The sequence below is a fragment of the Balaenoptera acutorostrata genome, chromosome 15 (assembly GCF_949987535.1).
Source record: "Balaenoptera acutorostrata chromosome 15, mBalAcu1.1, whole genome shotgun sequence".
NCBI classification, from domain to species: Eukaryota; Metazoa; Chordata; class Mammalia; order Artiodactyla; family Balaenopteridae; genus Balaenoptera; species Balaenoptera acutorostrata.
In genome coordinates, this window is record NC_080078.1 from 40,612,966 (window position 1) to 40,625,143 (window position 12,178).

Sequence of the window (12,178 nt, forward strand, 5' to 3'; positions counted from 1 at the left end):
ATTCATGTTCTACATTATCTAATATATGTATCTGATACATAATATCTATTTTAATGTTCTATTAATGCTCCATTACATAAAGGGCGTGGGGGGGTAGCGAAGAGGGAAAACTGGGAGGCAGGGGTGTGGATGCCATTGTTTCTCAGAAACGTCATCCTACTGCTATTCATGCAACAAACATCTAGAAAAGAACAAAGCTATGCTAAAACACCAGGCGAGGTAAGAACGCAGAACAGGCTGACGCAGCCAGACGTTTGAGAAAGACTGCAAGACACGGAACTGTCCTAGACTGGGTGGTGGATGGAGTCACGGCTCCTAACCCTCACCTCTCCTCAACTCACACCTTTTCCCAGGTCACTCCGCAGTCCCTCCCACCGGGGACAGTAGACTTCCTGCCCCTTGACTCAGGATCAGTCTCATGGCCTGCTCTGGCCAACAGGATGCTGGTTTGAGCAGTGCCCTGTCACAGCTCTGCCACAACCGTGGGAGGGCCTCTGCCCTCGAGAGCCACTGATGCCTCGGCCAGGGCCCCAGAAGAAACACGTAGAAGAGACCTATGTTCAACCTGCAGCAGGAGCTGAACCAGTTAAACTGCAGCATGAAGCAGAGCCACCAGCCAAGATAACCCCAACCAGTCAACCTCCAGCCAAGTCAACAGAAACATGAGCAGAAATAAACGACTGACACTGTAAGACCCTGAATTCTGGGATGTTTGTTATGCAGCCATGTGGCGATAGCTGACTGATACAGATGGCTTCCCCAAAGGGAATCCATAAGCCACTTAAAGACAGCTTTTCCCTCCAAATTCATAAAGAAATCAAAGCTACTCACCAGGCTCACCTTTCTTCTTAGACCCAGACTTCTTCTTCGCAGGAGCCTCTTGCTTTGGTGCCTCCTGGCTCTGGACCATATCTGCATTTTTGCCCTGGATAGGAGCTGACTCTGCCTTTTTACCCTGATTGGCAGATGCATCCACCTTTTTGCCCTGGTTGGGGGACCCTTCTGACTTTCTGCCCTGGTTCAAGTTTCCCTCTGCCTTTTTGCCTTGATTGGGGGCCCCTTCTGCTTTTTTCCCCTGGTTTGCAACACCCTCCGCCTTTGTGCCCTGATTAGCAACCGAATCTGCCTTTTTGCCCTGATTCTGGCCCCCCTCTGCTTTCCTGCCCTGGTTGGGGGTCCCCTCTGCCTTCTTGCCCTGGTTGGAGGCCCCTTCTGCCTTCTTCCCCTGGTTGGGAGTCCCCTCTGCCTTCTTCCCCTGGTTGGAGGCCCCTTCTGCCTTCTTGCCCTGGTTGGGGGTCCCATCTGCCTTCTTGCCCTGGTTGGGGGTTCCCTCTGCCTTTTTACTCTGGTTCTGAACCACTTCTACCTTTTTGCCCTGATTGGGGCTCCCCTCTACCTTTCTGCCCTGGTTTGGGGTACCCTCCTCCTTTTTGCCCTGATTCTGAACTCCCTCTGCCTTTTTGCCCTGATTCTGGGCCCCCTCGGCTTTTTTGCCCTGATTCTGGGCCCCCTCTGCCTTCTTGCCCTGGTTCTGGGGCCCCTCTGCCTTCTTGCCCTGGTTGGAGGCCCCTTCTGCCTTCTTGCCCTGGTTGGAGGCCCCTTCTGCCTTCTTGCCCTGGTTGGGGGTCCCCTCTGCCTTCTTGCCCTGGTTCTGGGCCCCCTCTGCCTTCTTGCCCTGGTTGGAGGCCCCTTCTGCCTTCTTTCCCTGGTTGGAGGCCCCTTCTGCCTTCTTGCCTTGGTTGGGGGTCCCCTCTGCCTTCTTGCCCTGGTTCTGGGCCCCTTCTGCCTTCTTTCCCTGGTTGGAGGCCCCTTCTGCCTTCTTGCCCTGATTCTGGGCCCCCTGTGTCTTCTTGCCTTGGTTGGGGGTCCCTTCTGCCTTCTTGCCCTGATTCTGGGTCTCTTCTGCCTTCTTTCCCTGATTCTGGGCCCCCTCTGCCTTCTTGCCCTGATTCTGGGCCCCCTCTGTCTTCTTGCCCTGGTTGGGGGTCCCCTCTGCCTTCTTGCCCTGGTTGGGGGCCCCCTCTCCCTTCTTGCCCTGGTTCTGGGCCCCCTCTGCCTTCTTGCCCTGGTTGGGGGCCCCCTCTCCCTTCTTGCCCTGGTTCTGGGCCCCCTCTCCCTTCTTGCCCTGGTTGGGGGCCCCTTCTGCCTTCTTGCCCTGGTTGGGGGCCCCCTCTGCCTTCTTGCCCTGGTTGGGGACCCCCTCTGCCTTCTTGCCCTGGTTGGGGGCCCCCTCTCCCTTCTTGCCCTGGTTGGGGGCCCCCTCTGCCTTCTTGCCCTGGTTGGGGGCCCCCTCTCCCTTCTTGCCCTGGTTGGGGGCCCCCTCTGCCTTCTTGCCCTGGTTGGGGGCCCCCTCTGCCTTCTTGCCCTGGTTGGGGGCCCCCTCTGCCTTCTTGCCCTGCACAGCACTGGTGGCAGAGGCACTGCCCTTGGCACCCACTGGGGACACAACCACCATAGGGACCTCCTTGGGAGCGGCTTCCAAAATGGCAGCCTTTGAGGCAAGAACCTGGATGGAATTTACTACAGAACTGACTGCTGGTTCCACCTTTGCCACTTTTTTCTCCTTCTTCTTTTTGTCCTTAGGGGAAGAAGCCGGCTTCTCCTGGGGCATGGCTGGTACCGTGGCTACAGGGGGAATGACCACGGGGGACGGGACTGGGGTTGGAGCCACCGCCACTGCAGGCGCCCGCACTGGGTCCTTGGGGAGGATGGTCACGTTGGGGCCTGGCTCATGGTCAGGTATCTTCCCGTTGGGTTTCTCGTCCTTTTTCTTGGTCTTTCCTTTCTTCTCCACTGTTTTCTCCTTCTTTTTCTTCTCCACTTTCTGGTGGTGAGTCTTCGCCATCTCCTTGCGCTGGTTGGCTAGAGCTTCTTCATACGACGTCTCCTTCATGGAGAACGTCGACACCAGGAAGATGCCGATGGCGGAAACAACCATGAATCCACCAAAGACCACAACCCCCAAGGTCTGGGTGTCGTAAATATCCATCCTGGCTTGCTTTCCTTTCACCTGCCAAATACACACGTGTCAATTACTTTTTGTAGAAACTGAGGTATTCAACAATCGCCACCCCTACCCCCAACACCTGACTTACGGTTTCACTAATTCTTCAGACTGATAAAGTGAAGGAAGAAACAAACTCAGGCCATCTCCGACGTCACCCATTCTCCCCGCCCCCTTCAGAAGTGAGCAACTCTTACATAAGATATTCCATTAGTGCCGGGACATACGAAGCCATGGAGAGACGGCAGCGAGGAGCTCTATAACCAGGGCACGTAACACCCAGGAGACTCAGATGCCGTGATCCCAGTTCACGATGTTCCCCACCGCAGGGGTCAAAGATACACATGAGCACAAGCACCGGCCAGGTGTGAGACAATTGGGAGTAGTGAGGACTGTGGCAAACTGTCCCACTACATTAGGGCCAGGTGACGCCCAGCCACAGCTGATTACTGTAGACATGCGGGCACTGTGTTGAGAGATCTTTTGCTTTCTCACATTAGGACAGAATTTTTTTTTTCCTTAACGTGAAGTTGACTGATTTTAAAAATACCATGTGAGTCAAACCAAACACGGCTGCCGGCTCTCAGCCACAGCGTCCAGGCCAGCAGGCCCTCGCGAGCCATCTGACTCTGCTGCCTCCATTTCCTCCAGTGCTGATAAACACAACTACCCAGGGCCAAAGATGAGAACCTATGCATTACAATCCGGAAAGGTGATCAAAATTTGGTGAGGAAAAATGGCCTTTAACCAGTGATAGCTCCGAAGAGCTATGCAACCTGCAAACTTGCACATTAGGAAACAGGAAATATCAGTCTTGGGAAGCCGACCAAGTAAGACTCCAGGTTTGGAATTTCACATCCAGAGGCTGCAAAGAGAGAGGAGGACAGTGCCACCAGGTCCACTCCTCGCCCTGGGGAGGGGACCCTTTGCCTGATGACACACTCCCAACCGAGAGGATGAACCACCCCTTCTTGCTGGCCGGGGACCAAAGTCCATAGGGTCAGAGGTGGCCAGGTCCACACCCATCAGCTGTCAGCCAGGCTAAATCTGACTTCAGTGAGAAACTCCAACAGGTTCATTTCTTGGATACATTCAACTTTTATCAACTAATTTTGATGCTACTACAATCACATTCCAGTCCCCTGAACTGGGGAGTGAGAAACAGCTCCCCCAGGAGGACCAGCAGTGGACCTGAGAAGGGAACGCAATGGTGAGAGGTGGGGGAGGAAGGCAGAAAGGGGGAGAGCTGAACGGCCCCCGGGTCCCCAGAGCCGGGATAGGCTGGGCCCAGGCTTCTCGGTGGCTTAAAAGTTGAGATTCCTCTTCCAGTGGCAGTGGAGGTATCTAAACAACAGTCGTGAAATCCAAATTTTGACATGAGGGCATTTGAAAGGAGGGACTGAGCAGAAAGACTGTTGTAAATGGTTCAGCATTGTGCTCTAGAACAAATGCACAGTCTCGCCGTCCTTCTACAAAACCCTTGCGGAAGAGGGTGGAACGCGCTCTGCTCTCCACGATGGTAAGTCCCTCAGCTGTGGCTGTGACACTTACTTCACCCAGACTGTCGCCAGGCCTGCAGCTCCAGGCCAAGCTCCACATTCCACTCCTCAGGCCCGAGGTGGACTCCTGGAGCGGGCTCTGACCCTAGGCCATGGGTTCTGGCATCGAGATGCACAGCCAGGGCCCCTCACACATGGCAGTCGGGAGAGGCCACCCCACACGAGCCCTTCGGGATCCTCGCAGCCGAGTGTGCAAAAGGCCTGGAGGGGGGTCCCGTGGGCGGGAGGACAGGGGCAGGAAGCTGGAACGTTCCAGGCCCCGTTCTAACCCCGCTGCTTGGAGGGCGTCCACCAACCGAAACTCCGGGTCCTCACAAGCACCCCTCAGAACTTCACGTTTCAGGTACAAAGCAACACCATAACCACTATATCCATCCTACTCAGATGACAAAAACCCTTTGACCTTCTGTACAGCACAGGGAACTCTACTCAATGCTCTGTAACGACCTACATGGGAAAAGAATCTGAAAAAGAATGGATATAAAAATCCTTTGAAACACCCCTTATCCAGAGGCAGCACCATGCCAGGGGCCCGGGTCACCCCGGCTGCGGGTCCGTAAGCCCCGGGTGGCATCCCCAACAAGCCCTGGAGGGCGGGCCCCCTGGAGCCCCAGGGCCACCAGCCCCCACGATGGGTGCCTGCCCCCCACCGTGGGCTCTGCAGACGTGTGGTTTGGTTAGAAAAGCCACGGTTGAAAAGTCAGCTTTGACTCTCAAGTTAGGCAAACACGGGATACAAAAATATATTCTCTGTCAGGGGCACAGAGTGGAGAAAAGCCAGCTGGGAGAGCATCTCCCTCCGCAGTGGACAGACGGACGTCTGAGTCCATCACAGATGTGTCTTCCCAACTCTGCAGGACCACTGCTCCAGAAAGAAACTGCATCCCCGCCACTAACTCCTGAGTAAGAGTTTCTTTGAAAGGACGCTTTCACAGGAAAATGAAAAGCCCTAGAGTTGTGGTAACTCAGTGAAACAGTGAAGGCTCAGGACACATCACCATCACCATGGACAGCCAAGAAGTCGAGGTGGAAGCCGCCTTCCCGCTGCCCCGCAGAGTCGGCTCCTGCTCGAGGGGCGGGAGTACCGCCCGTGCTCACAGGCACAGCAAAGCCAGCAATGCCTCCAAGGACACTCTCAAGGTCAGCCTTCAAGGTCAGCCTTCCGGCGCTTCGCTTCTGAAATCCCCACCATGGTAAAAGGCCCCCAGCAGGGATCTCCCGCAGGGTTTTCCCAAGGGCCGTGCCCAGGAGGGCAAAGAATCCGGCCAACCGTGCCACCGCATCCTGTGTGGGCTGACCACAAAGAACCTGCACTCTGTCAATCCCGGAAACGTCTATGAAATGTGCACTCTTATTTACTATGGCCAGTCTGCTTAGAATGCAAAGCAGAAAGGTGAAGGCCCGCCAGGGCAAGGAGCAGGAGACTGCCCAGAGGCTCGGGGACCACTCCCAGGCTTGGCCAGCTGACACCCCCGGGGCCACCTCGGGGCTCCTGAGAGAATGGCTTTCCTCTGTTCCTGGGAGTAAGGACTCGGGAACAGAAGTTAAGTGGACGCCCCAGGCACGGACTACATTTGCTGATTCGTGTGGCCCGACCTGGCTTGTCCAGTCTGGCCAGTTCAGTCCAACTTGGCAATGGGGATCTGGGGACGTTTTGTGAAAAGGCCCCTCAACAGCACCCCTGGGGCAGGGTCTCATCACTCTCCAGCTGCTCCTCGGGGGCCACTTGGAGAAGCCATGGCAGGGGTGCGAGACGAAGCCTCCCGACTGAGCCCAAGCCCCACTTCCTGGGCGTTAGGTGACTTACCAGGAAGGCACAATGTAAAACACAACGACGATAAAATGGAGACACTAGCAGATACGGCTGCATCAGGATCACTGTCTCCTTGTTTTTGTAAATATTATGAAATATTTCAAATATACGGAAGATTAAGAAAAATACCGTGAACGCCCATTTACCTACCACCCAGGTTTAGCAAATCCAAACATCTTTCCCCATTTACTTGAGACACATATATGTAGTATCTCATCCTTCTCTCCAGAGAGAACCAACACTCAGAATGCCACCACTTCCACACGCGTGCGTGTGTGCTTACACATGTCCAGCATCGCTACGGTGAGGGCTGCGTGAGACACCACTGCGGGCATCACCGGGCAGCATTTCATCCTCTAGGACACACCGCGGGGCCCAGGGCTGCTCCCCCAGGGCAGTGCCGCGAGCCCCGCCCTCCGCGTCCCGCACCATCTCCTCCTGCGCTCACACCCGGATGCGTCCCCATGTGCCTCCCATGGTGAGCAGCCCTTCACGCTGCTTCCACGACGTTGTCTGCTCATACCCTTGGCCCATTTTCTAAAGGGTTGTCTTTTTCTCTCATTTGTAGGTGTCCTTTACACATTTGGATATTAACCATTTGTATCCAAGTCTGTGGTTTCTTTTTCAACCAATTTGGTTTGAAAAATTGTTTCACTGTTTTGTTTTACAGTGTTTTCTTGTTTCATTGCTACCACCCCAGAGTCAAAGAGAACCTGTTTCCTTTTTCTTTTTTTAAGGAAAAATCTGTTGCTATCCTCTAAATCTAAATAATTACTCAGTTGTGTTGGAGAAAGGCAACGACGCAAAAGGAACAAAGGGGTTGATACAGAGGGAAAACCTCCGTTTCACCCCTGACTCTCAGCCACCCAGGTTCCAACCACTGGGAGAAAAGTCCTTTCACTGTTTATTTTCTTCTACAAACTTCATAACACTTTTCATAGTTGGGTTTCTAATCACCTGGGATCTACTCTGGCATAGGACAGGAAATAGGGTCAGCTTCCCCCACGGCTTAAGTTACCCAGCGCCCCTTCCGGACTGGTCCATCCCCCCTACCCCCCGACTTTCACAGCCGCCTCTGTCCCATCTGGTTTGCAGTACACGTGGATCCCTCACTGGACTCACACTTTGTTCCACCTACGTGTTATTTACGCCCTGCATCAATACTACATTTTGGCCTATGCATCCCTTCCAAAAATTCTACTGGAACTTTTATTTGAAACACACTGAATTTACAGGTGAACATGGGGAGAGCCGATGCTGTATACCATGGGAGCTGTCGGTGAATGGAGCGTGTAGCACTCCACTTATTTCAACGTTCTTTTATACTTGCAGGGAGCTTTTATGATCTTCTCTATAGAAGTCTTACACATCTTTTTTGTTGTTGTTAAGGTTATTGCTATTTTTAAATGTACTAGAAAAAGATATCTTTTTCTTTTCCTAGCTACAACCAGCAAAGTTATTCATTTTTGCATGTGTCGTTTACCTAAATATTATGCTAAACTCTCGTCAAATCCAGGAGTTTGTGGATTCTCTTCAAGAAAAATCACCTATGAAGAGAGTAATTTCTTGCTTTCTAAGCCACACCATCGCTTCTCTCTCGTCTCACAGAGCCGGCTCCGGGCTCGCTGGTCTCACGGCCGAGGCTCCACTTCTGATCCTTCACTGTTAGATGCTGTGTTGACTGTAGGCTTTTGGTAGAAACCTTTGATCAGGTTAAGCTATCTTATATTCCTAGCTACCTTTCCTTTTTTAATAGGGTATTAAATTTTAGCAAATGCTTTCTCTTTACCACCTGACATTTAATCTGAATTGGATTGAATTAAAAGAATATATTCTAATGTTAACTCACAGATGGTTCTGATTGTAAACACTTCTTGACGGTGGGTCTTTTCTTTTCTAATCCCTCACTAGATTTGGTCTGTTCACATTTTTATGTGGGATTCGGGTGGCTGGGCTGTCAAGTGGGGGAAGTCAGAGCTCATTCTCAGACTGTTCTTACGCAGTCTTGGTAGCAAGGTCACTTCAGTCCCATACGATGAGCTACAGAGCATCCCTTTTCCTCCATCCTTTGTAGGTTCACAAGAACTTGCCTGTAAAACTGTCAGAATCTGGTTTTTCGAGATCTGTTCTTGGAGGGGGGAGAGTGGGTAGAGAGCTGATTTTTCTTTAACTGAAGTATAGTTGCTGTATTTATATAAGTTACAGGTGTACAATACAATGATTCACAATTTTTAAAGGTTTTTAAAGTATAAACCTACTCCATTTATAGTTATTATAAAATATTGGCTATACTCCCCATGTTGTACAATAGACCCTTGTAGCTTATTTTATATCTAATAGTTTGTGCCTCTTAATCTCCTACCCATCTCTTGCCCCTCCCCGCTTCCCTCTCCCCAGTGGCAACCACTAGTTTGTTCTCTATACTGTGAATCTGCTTCTCTTTTGTTATATCCACTAGTTTGTTGTATTTTTTAGATTCCACATATAAGTGACATCATACGGTATTTTTCTTTCTGTCTGACTTATTTCACTTAGCACAATACCTTCTAGGTTCACCCATGTTGTCGCAAATGGCAAATTTTCATTCTTTTTTATGGCTGAGTAGTATTCCATCATACACATCTATATAAATATATATGCAATATATATATCACATCTTCTTTATCCATTCATCTGTCAATGGACATTTAGGCTGTTTCCATGTCTTGGCTATTGTAAATAATGCTGCTATGAACACTGGGGTGCATGTATATTTCTGAATTAGTGTTTTTGTTTTTTTCAGATATATACTCAAGAGTAGGAGTGCTGGGTCATATGGTAGTTCTATTTTTAGTTTTTTGAGGAACCTCCACACTGTTCTGTTTTCAACAGTGCCTGCACGAATTTACATTCCCACCAACAGTGTATGAAGGTTCCCTTTGGCAGACAGCTGATTTTTAATTGCTATTTCAATTTCAATGATGAGTCCAGAACCAGCTTTTGGGTTTGTGATCCAATCTATATAATTAATTTTCATTACTCCTTCCTCCAACTTCCATTGGTTTATACTGTTCTAACTTCTTGACATGAACACTCCATGATCATGGATTTATCAGTTTCTCCTGGGAATCTGTCAATTTGTGCTTTATTTGGAGGGCATCTTATTAGGTGAATATAAGATCAGAATTGTTACATCTTTCTGATAAAGTGCCTACTATTTTTTCCTCTATTATAAAGTGATCCTCTTTATCCCTAATAATGATCTTTATTTTTTCCACTTCATTCTGATTGTATGTCTGATTTGACATGAATACACTACTATGTGTAAAATAGACAGCTAGTGGGAACCTGCTGCATAGCACAGGGAGCTCAGCTCGGTGCTCTGTGATGACCTAGATGGATGGGATGGGGGGATATATGTATATATATAGCTGATTCACTTCGTTGTACAGCAGAAACTAACACAACATTGTAAGGCAATTATACTCCAGTTAAAAAGAAAAGTTACGCCAACTTTTGGGGGGTTAACATTGGTCTAGAATCATTTTCTGCTCTCCATTTGCAACCTTTCTGGGTTCATATGTTTTAAGTGGAGCTCTTAAAAACAGCATATAGCTGGATTTTATTTTCAGACCAGCATGGCAATTTGTCTTTTTAACTGGTAGGGTTAGTTCACCAACATCTACTGTGACTGCCTATGTAACAGGACTCATTTATACCCTTGTTTTGTTATTCCTATTTACAATACTTTTTCTTTGCTTATGCCCCCCGTTATTTATTTGCATTCCACTGGACATCTTTTCCTCTGTGTTTGAAAGCTACACTTTTCTGTTCTTTCGTGTGTCTGTGTGCAAGCGCTCTTTTTAAAAGCTGTAATGAAAATGTCTTTTCCCCTTACGTTCTCCTAACATACACACCTGACACTTCCCAGGAGCCTTGGTGCTCCACCCGCCTCTCCCTCACACATACCTGGGCGACCTGCGGGCGCTCGGAGTTCCAGACACTCCTGTTAAATGACCCAAATGGTTCCCAATCTGTTGCTGGCCACTGCTTCCTGCACCTCACGCCTTCTTTTGAGTCTCCCCAAAGTACATCCTCGACTACTTGTTTCAGCAAGAATTTCCTCTTACATCCTCAGTCCTCACAGCCCTGGAAGGACTTCTTTCCTCCACCCTCGCTCTTCATGAATGGATTAACTGGGTACAGAATTCCGTGCTGACAGTTATTTTCTCTCACCACTTGGAAGATTATTATTTTATCTGTCTTCTGGCTTTTTTGGTTGGCAGCCGTGGCAGGGTGTGTGCTTACTATGGAAAAACATGTTGTTGAGCTGTCATTCCTTTGTAATACCTTTTAAAAATACCCCCTCACTTCTAAAATCCATCTTCGGGGTTCTAAGCCTTCACCAATGCCTTTAGATGTGTATTTATTTTTACTGTCTTAGTCAGGCTCACTGCGCTTTCGCATGTTTTTCACCAGTTCTGGAAAGCCCTTGGCCACTTAGTTCTTTGTGATTTCCTTGCTCCTGTTTCTTTGTGGTAGAAGTCCTAACTAGACTTCAATCTCTCTGTGCTACCACTCGGACATATGTTCCACTTCACCAATTGTCTCTTCAGCTGAATGTAACCAGCTCTATAATCAGTCCTTTGAGTTATTCTATTTTTTTTCAAGTTCGCCTTGTTTTCTCCCTGGTGTTGTTTTTTCCCATTAATGTTTTCCACTACCTACTTTTATACCTCTGACAGTGACTCTGGTGGGACTTTATTTAGTTGCAACCCTGTCTGGGCTGAATTTCAGGCTTGTCTCTAAAGAGCTATTTTATCTTTGCTTCAACGAGGGCTTCAGAGAAGGCAGCAGGTAAAGCCACATTTTTAGAGGCAGCAGCTCCTGTTAAATATTCCCAGGAGACTCTGCCTCCCCCGCCTCAGGAGAAAACAGATAAGCTCCCATGCCATCTCCCCTGGCCACTAGTCTGTCCTTTCAGTGCAGGTTTTACATGGGAGTGTCAGTGGGGTTCTCACTCCCCCCACCCAGTTCCCACCTGGACATAAAAACCAAAGACCCAAGACCCAGACTTTGGAGGACTACGCGACACCCACACTGCAGGGTCAGCTTACTTCTGGACCCAGACAGTCCCCGCCCTTGGCTTACGGGATTCGGTAATATCTTTTACTACCTTGTAAACTCAGCTATGCTTTTTAGAGAATGCTTATTAGCTCCATCTAACATTTCTAAATGTTTATAGAGAAGAGACTTTTCAGGTCATCTCATCTAAAATTTTAAGTGTAACCTCTAATTCTTCTTTTTTTTTATTTTCTTTTTTTTAAACTTAAAACTAAGAGAAAACCTGGTAACTAAAAGATATAGTATTCGGAAATAATTTATTTCATGTTTTAAGAGGATGGAAATAACTGACTTCCTACTTCAAAGAAACAATGCTATTCATTTTAAAGAAAGATAAAACACTAAAAATAGAAATGTCTTCTATTCTAAGCCTTGGCTTATTCATCGGCCATTTCAGATTCAATTTCTTTGCTAAGGAAAAAAAACAAAGCATTGACATGCTTTTGTGTTTCTCCAAAATAACAGTCTTTGGAAAAGTAGGCACTTAAATAGACCTAAATCTTCTGAGCGCTTACGAGGAGCCTACAGGGCTCACTACACGCCCGAGGTAGGGATCAGGAATCCTGAGTCCTCACATCACCCACGAGTAGTTCAGATGTGCAGAGTGCTTCCTGCAGTGGACACGAAGCTCCCCGGAAGCACGATCAGTAGTCTCCCCACCGTGTCCAATCAAACCTCAGCACATCCACGCTCCAAGCA

At 49.0% G+C, this 12,178-nt stretch overlaps 1 protein-coding gene across 6 annotated transcripts in view; it reads right to left on the minus strand.

Moving 5' to 3' along the window:
* The window catches only part of RRBP1 (ribosome binding protein 1), a 58,294-nt gene that overhangs the window by 34,542 nt on the left and 11,574 nt on the right, over positions 1 to 12,178 (minus strand). For all 6 annotated transcript variants that reach the window (XM_057529174.1, XM_057529175.1, XM_057529171.1 and 3 more), the window contains exon 2: positions 832 to 3,010. In XM_057529174.1, coding sequence (XP_057385157.1) covers positions 832 to 2,989 — 2,158 coding nt within the window. In that variant the 5' untranslated portion in view covers positions 2,990 to 3,010. The remainder of the gene's footprint in view (positions 1 to 831; positions 3,011 to 12,178) is intronic.